The sequence below is a fragment of the Argopecten irradians genome, chromosome 9 (genome assembly GCF_041381155.1).
Source record: "Argopecten irradians isolate NY chromosome 9, Ai_NY, whole genome shotgun sequence".
NCBI lineage: Eukaryota > Metazoa > Mollusca > Bivalvia > Pectinida > Pectinidae > Argopecten > Argopecten irradians.
This window is the reverse complement of record NC_091142.1, coordinates 27,246,354-27,266,649: the sequence shown is the minus strand read 5'-3', so window position 1 is coordinate 27,266,649 and position 20,296 is coordinate 27,246,354. Positions and strand designations below refer to the sequence as shown.

Sequence of the window (20,296 nt, the reverse complement as noted above, 5' to 3'; positions counted from 1 at the left end):
CTGTATGATGCAATTATCAAAATCTAAGATCGCTGTCTGTCAGCCATGTTGTTGACCTGCTATTCCCAATATGCAATATGCCTAACTAAGATCAAAAGGAACATATTAAATTTGAGATAAATCCCTCGAGTACTTTCTGAGAAATAGCATTTGCAGATCTTAACTTCAACTTTCAACATCCAAGATGGCTGCCTGATGGTCATTCTGTTAACTGACCGGTTCCAAAATGCACAACTTTATCTATGAAAACCTACACGTACTCATGGATTTCGTGACAGATCCCAATATCACTTTCTGTAACAAGAATTGTTTACGGACGGACAGAGGAATGGACCATGAACGAAAGACGATTTGAATAGCTCACCATACATGTATATGCATTTGATGATAGTTGGTCACAACAAAAATATAACAAAATTGTGGATTATGGTAGTACTAAATATAACAAAATTGTGGATTATGGTAGTACTATTGCGAACCAATATGGAAATGTTTCAATCGAACATTGGCACCTAAAAATGCGAGCGCAAGACGTCCATGTAACGCAGGGTCAAGAGAGTTTCATTTAGTTTTCTTCGAAAATCACCCCAACTATGTATTATGTAGCTGTAGCAAAGATCAAAATGGTTTATTACAGCAACATAATATTCTGCAAAAAAAAAAATGTTGTTTTCATAAAAAAGGGCTTGTTGATTATAGAATCGACTTTCCAATACATAAATACATGTACATTGTACCTCCAGTAATTATGACTTAACATACTTTTGTATTTAGAATTTCCTATATGAGAAAATCTTATTTCCGATATCGGAAATTCTTTTTTTCCGATATAGGAATAAGAATTTCAGATAACGATATCAGAATCTCCGATATCGGAATAAAAAGAATAAAAAAGTAACTTGGCTTGCTATAAAAAATGTTATATCTAACCTGGTAGAATTCAATCTAGATTCTAGATCGACTAACAATTTTCTTCAAAATCATACACAAACAAGTCATAATCAACACACAATTACTCATAAAAAACAGACTGCAGAACTAGACACTCACACCCACACACGTAAACCGATACATACATGTATATCATGATGTACATGTATATAAGTATTAGACACAATCATACAAATAACGCTTTCTTTCCACAGGCATATGAGAATTCGTTACAGTTTATATTTATATATATGATTATGGACCAAATGCAACCAGAGTACGACGTGTACATGTATACGTATAGATCTAGTACTATTCACTTGTATATGCAGCTGGGAAGGCGTTGGAGATCGATCGTTGATTTGTTTTGGTTTTTTTTTTCTATTTGAATTCCATCACAGGGATATTCAACATTTATTTATTATATATAATTACATATGTAGTTATATATTTTTCTACTTTGTCCCGCATTAATGTTCGTGTCCTATTATGTAATCGTGTTCGTTTTGTATGTCTTGATAAAGGGGCAGATCGCCTCGAAAATTTGACTTTTTTTTGTCAACACGGTTGGAATCACGTCTTTGTCCCATACAGTACTATATATTTGTAGAGTATGCTGATTGACACTCAACAGTACTAGCTAACTTAGTTATGACATTCAGTACGTGGTTATCTTCCTTTGAATAATTTTAGTTTGTTTCTTTATCAAACTTTTTTTTCGTAAACTTGCATCGTCTCGATAAGAAATTCTCTAGATGATTTTCATTCAAAATTAGTGGGGAACAAAGGAAATACTAATTTTGCTTTGGTGTTGTGTGTGGGTTGTCGTCCCCATGCCATAGAAATATCCTCTGAGGCATTTAGGAAGACATTCTGTACTGTACTATAAACGCTTGATTCGGTAGTACTTCGCCTCGCCAGATTGAAGCGTGATTTCGACTGAGATATAGATGTCGAATCGGATCTATTTTCATCGAAACTTTTTTGATTGTTACAAAAATAGTGTATTACAGCATTCGAACACATCCACGCATTAGTCAACCTGTGTATTCAATATGTGAACTTGGATAATGATTTATTAACTCTTCTTAAGAGTTCAAACCCATTTATAAAATGCCTTTTGTGAACATGAAAAAGGCGGCTACCCAATCGGGAAGCTCAAAGAGTTTCTCGGTTAGGGTCACAACTATGGATGCTGAACTAGAATTTTCAATTGAGGTAAATACATATATATCTTATACCTATTGAAATAATTTGATCTTAATTAGAAAGTATTTTGAATATTTTGCATGTTTGTATTGATCAGTTATTATTGGTACAGTAACTGTTGAATCATCAAGTATAAAAACTTTATTCAACAACCTCATTTGTCTATTGTCATTTAAGACTATAGCTACATCCCTTCAAAACACTTATGAATTATTATTTGACATGTGATATTTGTATTTTGATTCACCAGTTTAAAATACTGTAAAAGCTCCGTATTCATTCAACACACTCAGCATTAAAATAATTATCTTGTTTTTCATTTATAGCACAAAGCAACAGGGAAGGATTTGTTCGAGTTGGTATGTCGTACCATAGGACTAAGAGAGACCTGGTATTTTGGGCTTCAATTCATTGATTCAAAAGGCTACATTTCCTGGCTTAAAGTTGATAAAAGGGTAAGACTTCCAACTGACATTGATACTAATTAGGGTAATTTACTTATCATTTATGAATAAAATTGAATTTTAACTAATGTTTTGAAATATTGTAACCTGTGTTATACCAGTGTCACGAGAGTGATTATATGGGTTTTGTTCTCTTGGTATAAAAACTACTTCAACAACTGTAAACAGCTGATAGTTTATTTATACACAAAACGGAGACAGATAACCTGAAATAAAAAGAACAATACCTGACAATACATAGGGACACATAAATGTACCGGCTATAATATGATATATTTATACTGTAAAGTAATAAATATAATATACAGGTAATAATTTATTATATAGTATAAATATATCATATTATAGCTGGTACATTTATGTGTCCCTATGTATTGTCAGGTATTGTTCTTTTTATTTCAGGTTATCTGTTTAGGGTTCCAGGAGGAGTGTAGCGGGATTGGACTGGGTCGATCATCCGTGACCAGGTAGCTCAGTCGGTAGAGCACTTGGCTAGTATTCTGAGGGTCCCGGGTACGAATCCCTGTCTGGCCGCTACATTTTCTCCTCTCCTGTTACAAAATTGGCGCCCCACGTTGGGCACCAGTGTCACGAGAGTGATAATATGTGGTCTGGATATGTTCTCTTCGTAAATAAACTACTCCGACAACTGTAAACAGCTGAAAGTTTTAAAAACGTAAAACGGAGACAGATAACCTGAAATAAAAAGAACAATACCTGACAATACATAGGGACACATAAATGTACCGGCTATAATATGATATATTTATACTGTAAAGTAATAAATATAATATACAGGCATTTATTTATTATATATCTATAGTAAATTCTATTCTAATTTCATGGTTATTACATTTAGTTTACAATCACTTTACCCTATACATGACCTGAACCTAACGGACCACGTGCGATCCTTTGTTATACATATACATGTTAAAAAGGTTTATGGACAATTTATTTAAAGAAGTTATAACAGAAAACTATTAAGTATATTAATTATATTGCATAATGAAGAATAAGTTCATTACTTTATTTCTAGTTATGTATTAAATAAACATACCTTTAATTTCAGCACTGTGGCAGTAAAGCACACAGGCTTCCAGCTATAGGTGTTACATGTCCGGTGCCTATTTTCCATGTAATGTGTGGACATGCTTCCACCAGGGTGGGCGTGCACGTGCAAGGACAGGGTCATGCAGGGTCAATGTGACACACTCAACCAATCCATTCACTCACCTCTCATACGTCATCATAACAACTTATATACACAGATTTACATGTATAGGACATTACATGACACAGGGACATGTAAATTCAGACAATACACAGCGCATGTAGTTTTAAGACCTAATATAATATATTTTATGTACACAGTGAATTCAAACACCGCGACACCAGTAACGTTATATATAGATCAAGTGTATTTGTTTTGAGTTTTGACAGACATCCTGATCTTCCCAACCACAGTGAAATTAAATTAAAACTGCAAATGATGTCTTATATTTACGACATCAGTGAAATTAATATCTTGTAGAAGTCAAATATTATTAAAATAATGAAAGAGAAAGCTAAGTCTTCTTAGTTTTTTTTTATTTACCCACTTTCATATTATTTTAAAACAAAATTGTGAAGGAAATTTCATTAAATTGAGGTGATATTTTCCCAATTTTTGCTTAGGATTCTTCTCCCAAAATAGCTGGTAAAAGTATAAACCCTGATAATTTTTTTGTTGGAAGATTATATTGTGATACCTAGGTATGTGAATAAAAGAAATAAAAAGCAAAAGAAACTTTAACAATTATTATAATTTTTACTCAACTAAAACCTTAAAATGTAAGTAATACATAACTGTTCGTATATATTGATCACCTATCACAGTAACTTAATATTCCATTTACCCGGTATTCATATCTGTAATCCAGTGAACCAAGTTCTCTCTTGTGTACTACTGTTTATCATGTGTCCATGCATTTTGTTGCTTTTCATTATCAATAATTGTATTATCAACTCTCAACTCATACAATTTCTTATCATGATTGTATATATGATCACCTTACTTTAGGTACATTGTAAATGAACAAATTACTTTGGATTCATTATATAAATCAATTCCAATAGGAAGTTAATTTGATTTTTTTTTATACACATTTAGGTTTTAGATCAAGATGTACCGAGAGAAACACCTGTGCCTTTTTTGTTCCTTGCCAAATTTTTTCCTGAGGATGTGTCTGAAGAGCTGATTCAGGAGATAACCCAGCACTTGTTTTTTCTCCAAGTCAAACAATCAATTATTAATATGGACATATACTGCCCACCTGAAGCATCAGTCCTCCTGGCTTCATACGCAGTGCAGGCAAAGGTAAAAATAGGGTAGACAACTTAACTGAATTTTTTGGGTCCACTTCAAAGGACTACTATATATATGTTTCCAAAACTAAAAAAAAAAAATGTTAATTTATAATTGTTACATGTATAACTGTAACATCAGAATATCTATATCAATGGCCTAAGATGAATTTACATTAATTTATTAATAGACAAATGTAAGGTTCCTTTTGAAAATCTTTGTTAATGGAAAAAGGTGAACGTTCATTTCACTGTTTTGCCGTCTGCGCACTGTTTAGGATGACAACAGGAAATATAAGATGATCATCACCTATGTTATAGAAATGAATTATTATTAATTTGTTAATTTGATTTATCTATTAGAAACTGTTCTGAAGATGATGATAAGTATATATAATTAATGGTAAGCTAATAACTTTTGGGACTCTACAAAATTATGAAAGTTGTTAAAATACAATTACCCTTCATTTCCAAAACAAAAATTAAAAGTTAATCAATAACAATTGTAATGTTTGAACATGCTATTTTAATGGCCTAAAATAAAGTTAAAATACCAAAGAAATGCAAGATTCCCTGTGTAAATCTATGTTTCATAAGTTTATTTTGCTGTTTTGTCTTGTGGTGTAGCGATAATCAACTATTGCATGGTACATTAGATATTGTTTTTCTTTTATGATACAGTATGGAGATCATGACACATCAACGTACAAAGTGGGAACTCTTGCCAGTGAAGATTTACTGCCCCAACGTGTAATTGACCAGTACCAAATGACCCCTCAAATGTGGGAGGAAAGGATCAAGGAATGGTATGCTGACCACCGAGGGATGTCTAGGTAACTACAGTTGGTATATATTAGGACAAACCTAGAGCTAGGATTTGGAGTAAGGTGGCTAGTTTTTACTTCCAATTTGTCTACTCTTGGTCAGTTGAAGGTTTCTAGGTGAAGTAGGTACAGCAGAATCAGGAATAAACGGTAACTCGAGGATGGAGATGAGATGTTCCACTGCGATTCTACTACCGTCTATGTTGGGAGATGAGGGATGATAGGTAGATACAGTACCGTAATATCACGGACAAATCTAGATCTCCCACCAGAATTAGGCTGTTTCACTTTCTACAGTAACTTTAATGCACTGTGCATGTATGCAGCATACATGCACAATACATAACAAAGTTTCTGCAGAAAAGTGAAACAGCCTAATTCTGGTGGGAGATCTAGATTTGTCCAATGCAATATTGATTCGTGATCAGTTCAGTTTAGTTCTTTATCTCTTTGAACATTTGATTCATCAATGGTGCAAATATATCCATGATGATTCTGTTTTGAGTTAGCCATATGGTATGTCTGTCATTTGATTCCAGAAAGAAAACATCAGATTATTTTTTTCATATCAAATTGATGCACTTTTATTATATATATTTATAAAAAAAATATTATTTTCAGAGATGAAGCTGAGATGGAATACTTGAAAATTGCTCAAGATCTTGAAATGTATGGTGTGAATTATTTTCAAATTGAGGTAAGATATATCAATAGTATCGATGAATTCACTAGTAATACAAACTTTGTGGGTTTTTTGAGGTCATCTGACCCGAAGGGTCAGGATGACCTATTGTCATCATGCACCCTCCGTCGTTGTGCGCCGTCCGTAAACTTTTCATTCAAACGACTTCTTCTCAATAACCGAAAGGCCCAGGGTACTCATATTTGGCCTGTAGGTTGCTGGGATGGAGGGATACCAAGTTTGTTCAAATGAATGACCTTGACCTACATTCAAGGTCACAGGGGTCAAAAAGGCTAAAATCTTTAAACGACTTCTTCTCAAGAACCAGAAGGCCCAGGGTACTGATATTTAGCCTGTAGGATGCTGGGATGAAGGGCTACCAAGTTTGTTCAAATAAATGACCTTGACCTTCATTCAAGGTCACAGGGGTCAAATAGGCTAAAATCCTTTAAACAACTTCCTTGTGAATAACTAAGGGGCCTAGAGACCTGATATTAGGCCTGTGGCATGCTGGGATGAAGGGCTACCAGATTTGTTCAAATAAATGACCTTGACCTTCATTCAAGGTCACAGGGGTCAAATAGGCTAAAATCTTTTAACAACTTCTTCTCAAGAACCAGAAAGCCCAGGATACTGCTATTGGGCCTGTGACATGCTGGGATGAAGGGCTACCAAATTTGTTCAAATGAATGACCTTGATCTTCATTCAAGGTCACGGGGGTCAAATAGGCTAAAATCTTTAAATGACTTCTTCTCAAGAACCAGACGGCCCAGGGTACTGATATTTGGCCCGTAAGATGCTGGGATGAAAGGCTACCAAGCTTGTTCAAATAAATGACCTTGACCTTCATTCAAGGTCACAGGGGTCAAATAGGCTATAATCATTTAAACAACATCTTGTGAATAATGAAGAGGTTTAGAGACCTGATATTAGGCCTGTGGCATGCTGGGATGAAGGGCTACCAAATTTGTTCAAATGAATGACCTTGATCTTCATTCAAGGTCACGGGGGTCAAATAGGCTAAAATCTTTAAATGACTTCTTCTCAAGAACCAGAAGGCCCAGGATACTCATATTGGGCCTGCAGCATGCTGGGATGAAGGGCTACCAAATTTTTTCAAATGAAGGACCTTGATCTTCATACAAGGTCACAGGGGTCAAATAGGGTAAAATCCTTTAAACAACTTCTTGTCAATAACGAAGAGGCCTAGAGACCTGATATTGGGCCTTTGACATGCTTGGATGAAGGGCTATCAAATTTGTTCAAATGAATGACCTTGATCTTCATTTAAGGTCATGGGTTCAAAAAGGCTTAAATCTTTAAATAACTTCTCCTCAAGACCCAGAAGGCCCATGGTACTGATATTGGGCTTGTAGCATGCTGGGATGAAAGGCAACCAAGTTTGTTCAAATGAATGACCTTGACCTTCATTCAAGGTCACAGGGGTCAAATAGGCTGAAAAAAATTAATGACTTCTTCTCAAGAAACAGAAGGCCACGGATACTGATATTGGACATGTAGCATGCTTGGATGAAGGGCTATCTAGTTTATTCAAATGAATGAACTTGATCTTCATTCAAGGTCACGGGCGGCAAATAGGCTAAAATCTTTAAATGACTTCTTCTCAAGAACCAGAAGGCCCAGGGTACTGATATTGGGCATGTAGCATGCTGGGATGAAGGGATACCAAGTTTGTTGAAATGAATTACCTTGATCTTCAATCAAGGTCACAGGAGTCAAATAGGCTAAAATCTTTAAGCGACTATGTTGTATTGTACTAATAGTTAGATGACCGTTAAGGCCCATGGGCCTCTTGTTTTCGTCTTTGCATATGAATGTCGTAAAGGAAAATAACAAAATTTATATTAAAACATAAAAAAAACGAATAATGAAAAGCGATGATGAATCCCTAGAAGCACATTAATATGAAATTCAAACTCTCTTATAATAAATATCACCTGGCTGATTGGTGTTTTTTTGTCTCGAGCCCGTAGCGCAATGACACAATGGCTGAGTTGGTATCATAAGGTGTTATATATTACCACTAGCCTTCTGCCTCTATGTTATGAATTTGAAATGCACATAAGGCTGTTGAAATGACTGGTACTGACCCTATGTATATATGTCTTTTTGCAATCTGATTAAAATACAGATCCTTATTACCACTACATTTGTGAGAGGATCTGACAATAATTTCTCATTAGGGGTCTGCGAATTGTGCATGTGGTGACCTTTGAAAATGGTCAATCAAATTACTACTGTCAGAATCTTAAGTAAGTATGAAACTGTTTGAAAAAGCTGTCAGAATAATTTTTATGTACGTAGTCATCTTACCTCACAACAAGCTTAATGTATATGAATACTGGGACGAAATGGCATTTACAATTGACGTAGCAAGGTGTAGAAATGCATTTAATCTGAAGTACAGGTGATGTAAAGTTCATCAGAACATGGCCCGAATGGAATGTTGTCGGATCATTTATTGATCAAACGGAGTGGTTATAATTAAGGATATGTGTTTTATTTAATCAGATTGTTTTTTTTTTGCCCATTTTTCTTGTTTGAGTACTCCAGCTTTCCTCCACTTCCTTAAACCAGACATGAGCGTAAATGTCACTTACTGCTAACAGAGCCAAAGTTAGCCCATCTGAGTCACTTCGTAAACTGTCACTGAGTGGTGGATGGTGACGGACCAATCATTTCTGGGTTTTGAGTGTACTCCAGCTATCCAATATACCTCTCTTCCGTAGGGATAGATGAACAGTATGACTTATAGCTGGGATGATGTAGCTCTGAACAACAGACGGAAGATTTCTGACAGATGTCGTTGTACTGTAGGGGTAGATGAACAGTATGACTTATAGCTGGGATGATTTGCTCTGAACGACAGACAGAAGATTTCTGACAGATGTCGTTGTACTGTAGGGGTAGATGAACAGTATGACTTATAGCTGGGATGATTTGCTCTGAACGACAGACGGAAGATTTCTGACAGATGTCGTGGTACTGTAGGGGTAGATGAACAGTATGACTTATAGCTGGGATGATTTGCTCTGAACGACAGACGGAAGATTTCTGACAGATGTCGTGGTACTGTAGGGGTAGATGAACAGTATGACTTATATCTGGGATGATTTGCTCTGAACGACAGACGGAAGATTTCTGACAGATGTCATGGTACTGTAGGGATAGATAAACAGTATGACTTATAGATGCGATGATGTAGCTCGGAACAACAGACAGAAGATTTCTGACAGATGTCGTTGTACTGTAGGGGTAGATGAACAGTATGACTTATAGCTGCGATGGTGTAGCTCGGAACAACAGACAGAAGATTTCTGACAGATGTCGTTGTACTGTAGGGGTAGATGAACAGTATGACTTATAGCTGGGATGATTTGCTCTGAACGACAGACGGAAGATTTCTGACAGATGTCGTGGTACTGTAGGGGTAGATGAACAGTATGACTTATAGCTGCGATGGTGTAGCTCGGAACAACAGACAGAAGATTTCTGACAGATGTCGTTATACTGTAGGGGTAGATGAACAGTATGACTTATAGCTGCAATGATGTAGCTCGGAACAACAGACAGAAGATTTCTGACAGATGTCGTGGTACTGTAGGGGTAGATGAACAGTATGACTTATAGCTGTGATGACGTAGCTCTGAACGATAGACGGAAGATTTCTGACAGATGTCGTCATACTGCTAGTTGTATGCTACAGGATTGTACTATTAATTGTGTTTGATGTGTTATTTACCGTCAGATTCATTTAAGGTTATGCCAAGTGAAGGTTGTGGAGGAAAGCTGGACTGTACACACAGAAAATATAACCAAAATAACAATATCCTATTGTCTGGACCTGACAACTGACCCAAATACTGTAGGATTTCAAACTCAAGCTTCCATCCTAGATCTGGAGGGAATATGTCGGAACATCTAGACCATTCCACTACTGAAGCCTTTATATGCTAATGTGTCACAGCTTTTCAGCATTTTAAAGTCAGTTCATTGATTTCAGAATAAGAAGAATACAGATCTATGGTTGGGAGTTGATGCCCTAGGTCTTAATGTGTATGAATCCAATAATAAACTGTCTCCGAAGATCACATTTCCCTGGAATGAGATCAAGAATATTTCCTTTAAGGATAAAAGAGTAAGAAATTTTATAATAAATAGAACTGCTTTAACCATACTAAAACACATTTTTATATGGAATTTATATTTATGTACATATTAAATTGTACAGGTTAATTAGATAAATTTATTATCTAAACAACTTCTTATATCCTTCTGTGTTTGTGACAATAAATATATATATATAGTGTAAAGAGATATTCATCAATTTGTGTGCTCTTATTATAGAAAAATTCAAGAATGAAAAAAATTTAAGATTAAGTTGACATGTATTCTTCTTTAATTTTGCAGTTTGTGATAAAACCTGTTGAGAAGAAATCCCCTGATTTTGTATTCAAACCACCGAAACTACGCATTAATAAGTTGGTAAGAGTATATATTTGTATGTTTGAATTAATTGAAATTTTATTTGAATTACCAAGTCATCCATAATTACCTGTACATCATCCATTTTATGAAATATCAATTACAGAAATCAAAATATTAGCATATAGAAAACAAGAATTATTTACTGTTTGATATGGTTTTGTATGTAGATGTGTTTCCATAAAATCAGCTTGGGTGAAATTGACTACTAACATTATGAAGTATTTTACCTGGTAACAATAATTTAAAAAATACAGATAAATAATTCAGTCTTATTTGCAGCTAGTATTTTGATTGGATAAATATCTGCAAAATGTTCACCCAGCTACATACAAAAATTTAACACAAATTTCACAAATTATTTTTCAGTTTAAAAGAGTACACTCAAAGATATTGTGCAATACTGTTATATATATTTATATTAACATAAAAACTGTGTCCCAACTGAATTTGAAATTTAATGCAGATTGTTACAACTGATTTCTTCCAACTTAATTTAAATCTAATGCAGATTGTTAAAACTGCTTTCTTTCCTTACAGATATTGGAGCTCTGTATAGGTAACCATGAACTTTTTACAAGACGAAGAAAACCGGATTCCATGGAAATTCAACAGATGAAAGCCAATGCCAGAGAAGAAAAAATGCGCAAACAGGTATACAGCGTATAATGACATTTTCAAATAAAGAATGAAATCAATAATACTGGCTTTTAGGGAATAAATGATTCAATCAATTTCCAAAATGTTGCGGATCAAACTTTTGTGATTTTAACAATGACCTGCGAAATCATGAAAATATCATCCCTGCAAAGATAACTGGCTATATATTATTGTCTCCTAAGATGAAGGTAAAAAAACCAAGGATGTTTTGAGTTTCCATTTATTATGTTGTAGCTTGATAGGGCCAGACTAGCCAAAGAAAAACAGTTGAAGGAGGAAGCCCTAAAGGAGAAAGAGGAGTTAGAGAAACGGCTTCAGATGTTACAGGAGGAGGTTAGGGCCGCACAGGAGTCACTGGTAAGATGATAGCAATGTTCTCATTGGTTGGTGAGATCCTGTTTTGTTGGAACAGATGTTCTGATTGGCTATGAAAAGATTATTTTATTTGAATAAATATTCTGATTGGCTATAAAATATATTTTGTTGGAAAAAAATGTTTTGATTGGCTATTACAATCTGATTTTGTTTGAACAAACAATCTCATTGGCTGATATGGTCACAATCAGGGATAATCAAGTTGGGTATTGCAGTAATTGTATCATCATAGTATATCCCAAAAAAATAAGACTGTATTCTTGACTTGAATGTTTCTTGTTTGTAGCGAAGGTCAGAGGAAACAACAGAATTATTGGCTGAGAAAGCTCAGATAGCGGAAGAAGAGGCTGTTCTGCTGGCTCAGAAGGCCTCGGAGACTGAAGGCGAGATTCACAGGATGAAGCTCAAGGAAATGAAAGTAAGTACTTTTACAAAGGTGTCGAATGTCAGGGGAAGTTCAAATACCTCTTCATCTTTTGAAGAGTGGGGTCAATTAAAGGCCCATCTCATTTATTTAGTGACTATGATAAGATTGTATCATGAAATTTGATATAACAATATCATGGCTCAGATGAATTATTTCAGCTCAAATTTGATTTGTCTTTATAAATGTTCACCTGATTTTCTAGTGTTAAAATTTGTAGGCCTAAATGCATACTAGTTAAAATAGCATGTCATACAAAATGATTGTGGAAAATTCATATTTATGTATGATCTAGCTGATGTGGGTTCACAGTGGCCGAGTGGTTAAAATGTCCCGATATATTACCACAAGCCCTCCATCTCTGGGCTAAGAGTTCTAATCACATGTGGGGCAGTTGCCAGGCACTGACTGCTGGTTGGTGGTTTTTCTCTGGGTACTCTGGTTTTCCTCTACCATCTAACCTTGTGCATCCTTAAATGACCCTGGCTGTAAAAGTACACTGTCTCTTTATCAGAGTAGTAATATCGTTACATAATTCATGCTTTGTGTTTTTACTTATGTACATAATTTATAAAAAAGATATTATGTACATAATTTATAAAAAAGATAATGTTATAATTACATGATTTACTGATTGATGATAGAATGAAGAGGAGAGAATGATAATGGAATACAGAGCTCGTGAGGCCGAAATGATTGCCACCAAGATCCTTGAGGACTCAGAAAGAAGGTACATGTATTAAGAAATACCCAAAATATTGATACGTTAATAGGAAAAAGTCAACAGTTTCATTTTACAAAATAGTAGCAAATATAATTAATATATATTATGTTAGCTTGTTTCATTCAATTATAAATTAAAAAATAATTAATACATCAAATCAATTATTTATTATAATTTGAAGAAAACCTTTCAAATATTCAGTAACTATTTACTTCAATTCCTTAAATCATGTATCCTCTGTATAAAGACCACCTGCTCATTAATAGTATTTCTTGGGTCCCAGTTTGCCATTTACCCTCTTTCCTAGAGTAGGACAGTTTTAACAGTACCGATAGTTGTTCTTTTCTATTAATATTTCTGGTCTAGAATCTAATGAAATCCTTGCTAACAGGAAGCGAAGCTGTCTGGTATTTTCATGTGATATATTTATTTGTGTTATTACTATACGTGTATTTATAATATTGGTAAGCTGGTAAAAAGTTTTCATGTCAAGGCATTGCATGTACATGTATATTGATGATTATTTAGAAGATGGTTGAATGAAAAATCAAAAGAAACTATAACATAATAAAGTCTGTATTGGGATCCATTGTTCACAAACTGATTCAACGAAGTATTATTAATAAGTAAGTGACTATGGTTGAATCATAATTATAATTCTTGTCACATGTGCTAATTTAAAAATAACATTTGATTTCAGAGCTGTTGAAGCGGAACAATTAAAAATGGACTTAGTTCAGGCAAAGATAAACGAACAGTCAGCTAAGGAGAAACTGATGGAGGTGGCACGAGTATCACCATACACGGTATGTAAAACCAAGCATAAACAAAAAACGCGAGGACGTTCTTGGTATCTATGACAAGAATGTCCATCTTTTTTTTGTCTATGACTTCATAAAGTCGAAAGATAGTGAGAATAACGCTTATATAAATAAATTTGAATTACTCAGTGAGGTACTAATTAGGCTTCAATTTCTATGCTATTACTCATTTTTACAATAAAACAAATTCAGTTGTTGTGCATTGATAGCTTATCCAACAGTTCAGTTTGGCCAATGACTGTGCTGCTTTTAAAATTTTCCACAAAAAAGTTCTGTATGTACATGTATGATGTCATTATTTGTTTGAGTTTTACGGCCCATCGACAACTAAGGTCATTTAGGGCATGATGTCATTATACTCAATAGTACAATTCATTCGGTCTATGGAAATATATTTACATTTACCAGTCACTTCTTCTATATAAACTAACCAAGGTGAAGTGAAGTATATGACGGCATAACTGACACCCAAAACGTGACCATTATGACGTCACTGATGTTGACATGGTGACGTCAACTGGTCATCGTCAAAATGGCTGTTCCATTTTGTGGATTAAATCGTCATTGATAAACGCTTTTCCAGGTCTAGCTTAAATAGTGTTAATGCAGAGACCTCAAAATGAGTTGATAATGTAAATATAAGCATTAAACTATCTTCCTATGGCATCTATGCTACCGCGCATTATGAAGATTGTTTGCAAAGCTCTGGCATCTATATAGACCAAAGATGCCATAGGAAGATATTTTAATGCTTAAATAAACTCAAAGATTTAACCAATACAAATGATTGTAACACATGAAATTAAATCATTTGTGAATGTTTCCAGCAACAGGCAATGTATGGACTACACAGCTTGCCGTCAGATCTAGCTGAGTTACAACTAGAGGAGCCACAAATAGACGATGAACAGGACTTGCCGACTGAGGCCAGCTGTGACCTGCTGGGGGCGGGCGATATGGACCAGTTATCAATAGAGATAGAGAAAGAGAGGTGAGCAGAAATATTGTAAAACCTCAAACTTCAGAGTCAGTATGGTACTGTAAATTTGCTAATTAGGATTATTATAAGGTCTCCCAAACGAAATGTGGGTTGTGACATAATGGTTTTGCTCTGTTTCTCTGCTTTCTCATGATTGTTCTTGTTTCTTCCACTAACTTCTGTCACAAAGGTTTTTGAAGTTTTCATCAAAACCTTTTGGATTGATCAACTTTAAAGACATCATCCATAGGAGTGAGGGTTTGTTTCCATTGAAAGTCCAAGGGTCTTCTTCCTGGTTTCAGATTTTGGTCTCTGATTTTGGTGAAAGTTGGTATATTGGGGTTTAAAGGGATGCCGATCATCATGCTTGCATTTTTGAAAAGATCTATTTGCCATTATTATAACAAAATGGAGGCTTCTGATAGGTAGAAATTTAGGTGAAAGATTAAGATGAAAATTGATACATAGTGGTTACGAGGGATACTGAGTACAATGATACATCTGTTTGCTTATATTACTGTAACTAAACCTAAAGTTCTACATCATTATCTTGTTACAGAGAGGAATACATGGAGAAGTCAAAACACCTACAGGAACAGCTGAAGGAGCTGAAGACGGAGATCGAGGTACTTAAGGTGGAGGAGAACGAGACAGAACTCGACAGACAGCATGATGAGAAGATCCGTCGTGGAGACACCAAGTATTCTACACTGAGACAGGTAAGGACTTAGTCTTCAAGTTACGAAAAAATGGATTTGTAGATTGGTAACAAGGCTTTGAATTAAAAATTATCCTTTCAGGGGCTATGGAATGAAATGTTTATTTTCTGAAATCATACAAACTACATTCTATCAAGGACAGAAACAGCTTATTTAAGCATTATTCTCAATATCTTTTGGGTTATGAAGTCATAGATAAAAAAGGTAAAAATTCTTTATTTGCCTTCTACGTTTGTAATTTTGTTAGGTCAGGTGTCTACAGTAAGAATCACTTACAACAAAGAATAATTGGTGACTAGCAGGATGTCCTGAAACGTATTGCCTTAGGCTCAATTATTATACCGGTAGATACATTTTTATCACAGGTATAAAAATATTACTGAATGGAATATTTTTAAGATATAGCTAAATATCTTCTACAGCACTTATAACAATTAATTTTAAAGTCTTTTTGTCAGACATCTGGCAGAAAATTAAGAGGCGTTTTTTAGGAATTGCTTTTACAGTACTTTAGTGTATTTACAGTACTTTACTGTATAAATATGTACAGGTAGTTAATATGTACAAACTGCCTAACTTATTATTTGCTGGTTGTTAGTCATATTTATGTTCCTTCTATATATGTTTCCTTTACTTTTAGGCTAAGGCCACAACCACCCAAGCTAGAGTTCAGTTCTTCGAAGATTTGTGAGAGACTTATTAAAAGCATTTCTGTGATAGAGACTTTTGAAGAATGATACAGGGGTACTGGAAACTCTTGCATTGGACACAAAATCAATGAGGGAAGCAGAGCAGCTTATTGTTACTGATCTAGACCTGTGGCTGGTTCTCTTGGTGGTTTTAACTTGTGCCTTTAAGTAATATTTATGAACATGAAAGGACATAATGAAGATTCAGAGTGAATTTTTAAAAAGTACTTTTTAAAGTATTATCAGTAACATCAACTGGAATTTTTTCAGACACTAAAAGGTTTTGATGATTAACTCTTCAATTCTTGCTCTTGAAATGGATGGGGTTAATCTCTTTAAGATGTCTGCAGAATCATGATTTGTCTTCCAAAATCCAAGAATGGCACAAAACCCCAATGTTACCTTGCGTATTGGTTCGGAAAAGAATCCCTTGAAAAATCACTAGAATGGTACATTTAAACATACTTTATTTTATCAAATAGATTATAAAATTAATTACGAGCATTGATGTCACTATTTTTTAATTTCATCAGGTTATCAGTTGATCAGTTTGCGAAAAAATTTGTTTTATAAACTGATGAAATAAAAAAAAAAAGTGCCATCAATGCTTATAATTAATCATTATGTGCCGGGGATTTATTCCTCCAAATTTTATCTTTTAGATTTCTGGGAACTCTGCGTATGGAAATTTTTTGAAGTTCCATTCTTAAATTTGGGAGTCCATTTATTGAATAACTAAGAAAAGAGCTTGTTGTATGGTAATTTATAATGCTGTCTGATTTTATATTCCTGTTCATTTGATATGCATTAATTTTTTTTGTTCTAAATACAACTGAAATCAAGGCTATGGGATCCCCATCATTTAAATTGTTTGACTCCACCGCACTTGTTTGTATATCAGAGATAAAGAAACTGTTGGGGTGGACACGGCATTACATGTGTAGCTCGCATTAAAGCTACATAAATAAACACCTTCAAGTTACTTGTATAAATGTGATATTGTACTTCCATTACTTTACTATAAAATTAATCATTGATCATGTCTTTCATTACAAAACAGATTTTGATTCATTTGATCTGATCCTTGTCATCCTGTAGAAATTTTGATACTGTGTATGTATAAATCAATGCAGAGAGAAGAAAAATCACTAAAACATGATTGTTGTTAGAGTGTGAATAATTTTGCAATCATTAGCTTTTTTCAGTTTGAAAAAAAATTAATGTGAGAGTGGTTATATATGAGAGAGCAAGCTTTTTAGTTTTCAAGTGACTAACATGCTTTTAATTAGCTAATTCATTTCATATGATGAGATTTAAACAAAAAATCAAATTGTGGAAATAGTTTGTAGAAAGTAACGTGTTGTTGCAGTTAAATGTATGATTGATACTCCATACAATATAAACATTGATACTATTTAGTTTGGCTTTGTTTTCCTAGTTAGTATATAAGAAAACAAATATTTATATATATTGATTTTCTTACTGTATTTGCCATAATTATGCGCGTAAATAATTGTAACAAAGGGGATGCTTACTAAGGAAATAAATATGGTACATTAATCTGTTATAGTAAACAAGTATACGGTAGGTCTTTTATCCTTTTTTTACGCATGTCGTGATGTCACATGTGAAAGACTCACAAATTCATGATATATGGGATACAATGCTGATGTTAGATGCATTATATGTTTTAAGCATTGTTAAATCCATGGGATGGGGCATTTATACAGCTTCAGCTCTTCTCCAGAGAAGGGGTGGGGCGCTAATTACGGCAAATATGGTAAATTTGGTTTTTAACATAATGCACGCACCTATCCCCATAAGTACCCTCTCCCCCTTTTTTTAAAGCCTAAAATTGACTTACAGCTACTTTGAATCTCCATAAAGAGAAGGCTAAAACATTATGAACACTATGCATTATATAATTTCTATCTTGTACAGTCAAACCTCGATGATACGAACTCCGATGAATCAAATTTATCGCTGTATCGAACTTTTTGTCTGGTCCCAAATTTCTTCACTATATAATATTACTAACTAACGATAGCATTACACATGATAAATTGCATACTTCATTTTTATTTTGTTTTGCTTGTGGTAAATACAATGATTATAAAGTTTATGGAACGGAGACGACATGTACACAACTACCACAGTTGGTCATGGTAAAAAAAACTTCAGTCTAATTTCAACCACGAATAATTCGAATTCTCGATGTTTCGAAGTTTTTCTGACGGTCCCTTGAACTTCGATACATCGAGGTTTGACTGTATATTATTATTTGTGGTAGTACTGAATTCATCAAATTCTTTTGATTTCATTCTAATTTTCTGTTTCTGCTGCGTTGTATTTGCAGTACTTTGATCTTTGGCTTGAATATTACTTTTTGATGACCTTGGGTCAGAGATACTCTGATAACATTTTTGCAAGAGGAATAGTTGACATGTTTAATAGTAAATTTATCATCACAATTTATGACTGCAACACAATGTTTCAAAAGTTGCTCTAACCCATTTACCCCTGAAGACACATTTGGACTCTTCAAATTCAAAGAAGGGAACAGTTCATTATGGATTTTCAGGGATGAATGAGTTAAGTGATAAAATTAGTGAATGAACTTTAATCAAATTTTTTATAATTAGATAAAGATTGAATTTCTTAATTTCAGCTAGAATATTCCTTCAACTTAGCAGGTGACTGTCAGTGTGAGAATCTGTTTTATTTAGCACTATATTTATATTTTTGTTCTATAATTAGATTATCCCACCGCTTTTAAATACCAATTTTTGTGTTCAAATTATTGTTTATCTGTATAAGTCATGTAGTTGATATAAATATGAATAGCTGCCGCTCATGTGAGGCGGAGACCGCTCGCCCCTCAGAGCGGATTCGCCCCGCCGATCATAGCTATCGCGGAGCGGGAAACAGTTACTAGTACGACATTTAAGCAGTTTCGAAAAGTCATGGCATGGTAAAGTATTATACAATGTATATCATTTGCTTTTTTCATATTCATAATCGATTGTTAACCAAAAATGGAAAAGAATTCGACAACAAGACTATATTTGCACATAAATGAATTGTTTTCAGGAAGAATGTGTAGACATTTACGCTGAATGTTTCACCGGTAAGTACAAAATTCTTTTTGTTAGTATCTTGTAGTTGAAATAAGGTCATTGTGTCATTTTTTTGAATCAGATTTATACAAGTACAGAGTGATAATATCGGGAAATCATATAATCTTTTATACAAAATAACGATTCCGGAAGAAATGAAAGAGCTTTTGTCTCTTACATCCCATACCATGTACGTTTCAATTACGTTAGTGTAATTTAACAACGTGAAGTTAACGCGGAGACTTTCATGTACTTATGGATAGTTGCCATTGCCAAACCGAGTATACCGGGATCAATGATCATGTTTGTTTTGATTACACATGTCCCTGTTGAAAATGACATTTTTAAAAACAAGCTATAATTTTCAAATATATAGCAGAACAAAATACATCGGAAAACAATATAAATAGATTAAATCTGACATGGATTCCAAACGTACGTTGGTGAAATTACTCAATGATCAATAACCATGTGTACTACTTTGGTACGCTTTATATTTTTCTAATAAAACTAAATGAGATCTAACGCACAACTATCTGCATCTTGATTTTAACCCTTTAACAATTTTGTCCCAAAATTTAGCAGATGAATGCATGTGTCATAATGACATTCACACGCTGATGGTCTTGCTTTTTATATCTTTATAATGACACAAACACGAATAAGCAGTGATTCCATGATCAGAATTAATAAACTGACCTCGTTGACATCATTTGGTTACTTCTGTCTGGCTTACGAGGTCTAAATCATAAAACAAAATTTCTAGTTTCATTTGTATTTTAAATCTTTTGATAGTCTATCTCTACCGGAAGTCACGGGGTATATAG

At 34.2% G+C, this 20,296-nt stretch overlaps 1 protein-coding gene across 1 annotated transcript; it reads left to right on the top strand.

The window, feature by feature from the left end:
* The first annotated feature begins 1,877 nt into the window (after positions 1 to 1,877).
* Positions 1,878 to 19,194, top strand: LOC138331928 (merlin-like). Its single transcript, XM_069279792.1, has 15 exons — positions 1,878 to 2,148; positions 2,466 to 2,594; positions 4,756 to 4,962; positions 5,631 to 5,782; positions 6,395 to 6,470; positions 10,481 to 10,615; positions 10,888 to 10,962; positions 11,503 to 11,616; positions 11,857 to 11,979; positions 12,284 to 12,415; positions 13,066 to 13,151; positions 13,846 to 13,951; positions 14,794 to 14,957; positions 15,505 to 15,664; positions 16,305 to 19,194. Exons 1-15 carry the CDS (start codon positions 2,044 to 2,046, stop codon positions 16,353 to 16,355), a joined length of 1,815 nt encoding a protein of 604 aa, XP_069135893.1. The 5' UTR covers positions 1,878 to 2,043; the 3' UTR covers positions 16,356 to 19,194.
* The last annotated feature ends 1,102 nt before the right edge of the window (positions 19,195 to 20,296 follow it).

What these genes read in the sequence shown, in the direction of transcription:
- LOC138331928 (XM_069279792.1), top strand. Translation starts at nt 2,044, where the DNA reads ATGCCTTTTGTGAACATGAAAAAGGCGGCTACCCAATCGGGAAGCTCA. An exon ending in GGGCCGCACAGGAGTCACTG is followed by an intron (nt 11,980 to 12,283) that starts GTAAGATGATAG and finishes TCTTGTTTGTAG; the next exon opens with CGAAGGTCAGAGGAAACAAC. An exon ending in ATAGAGATAGAGAAAGAGAG is followed by an intron (nt 14,958 to 15,504) that starts GTGAGCAGAAAT and finishes ATCTTGTTACAG; the next exon opens with AGAGGAATACATGGAGAAGT.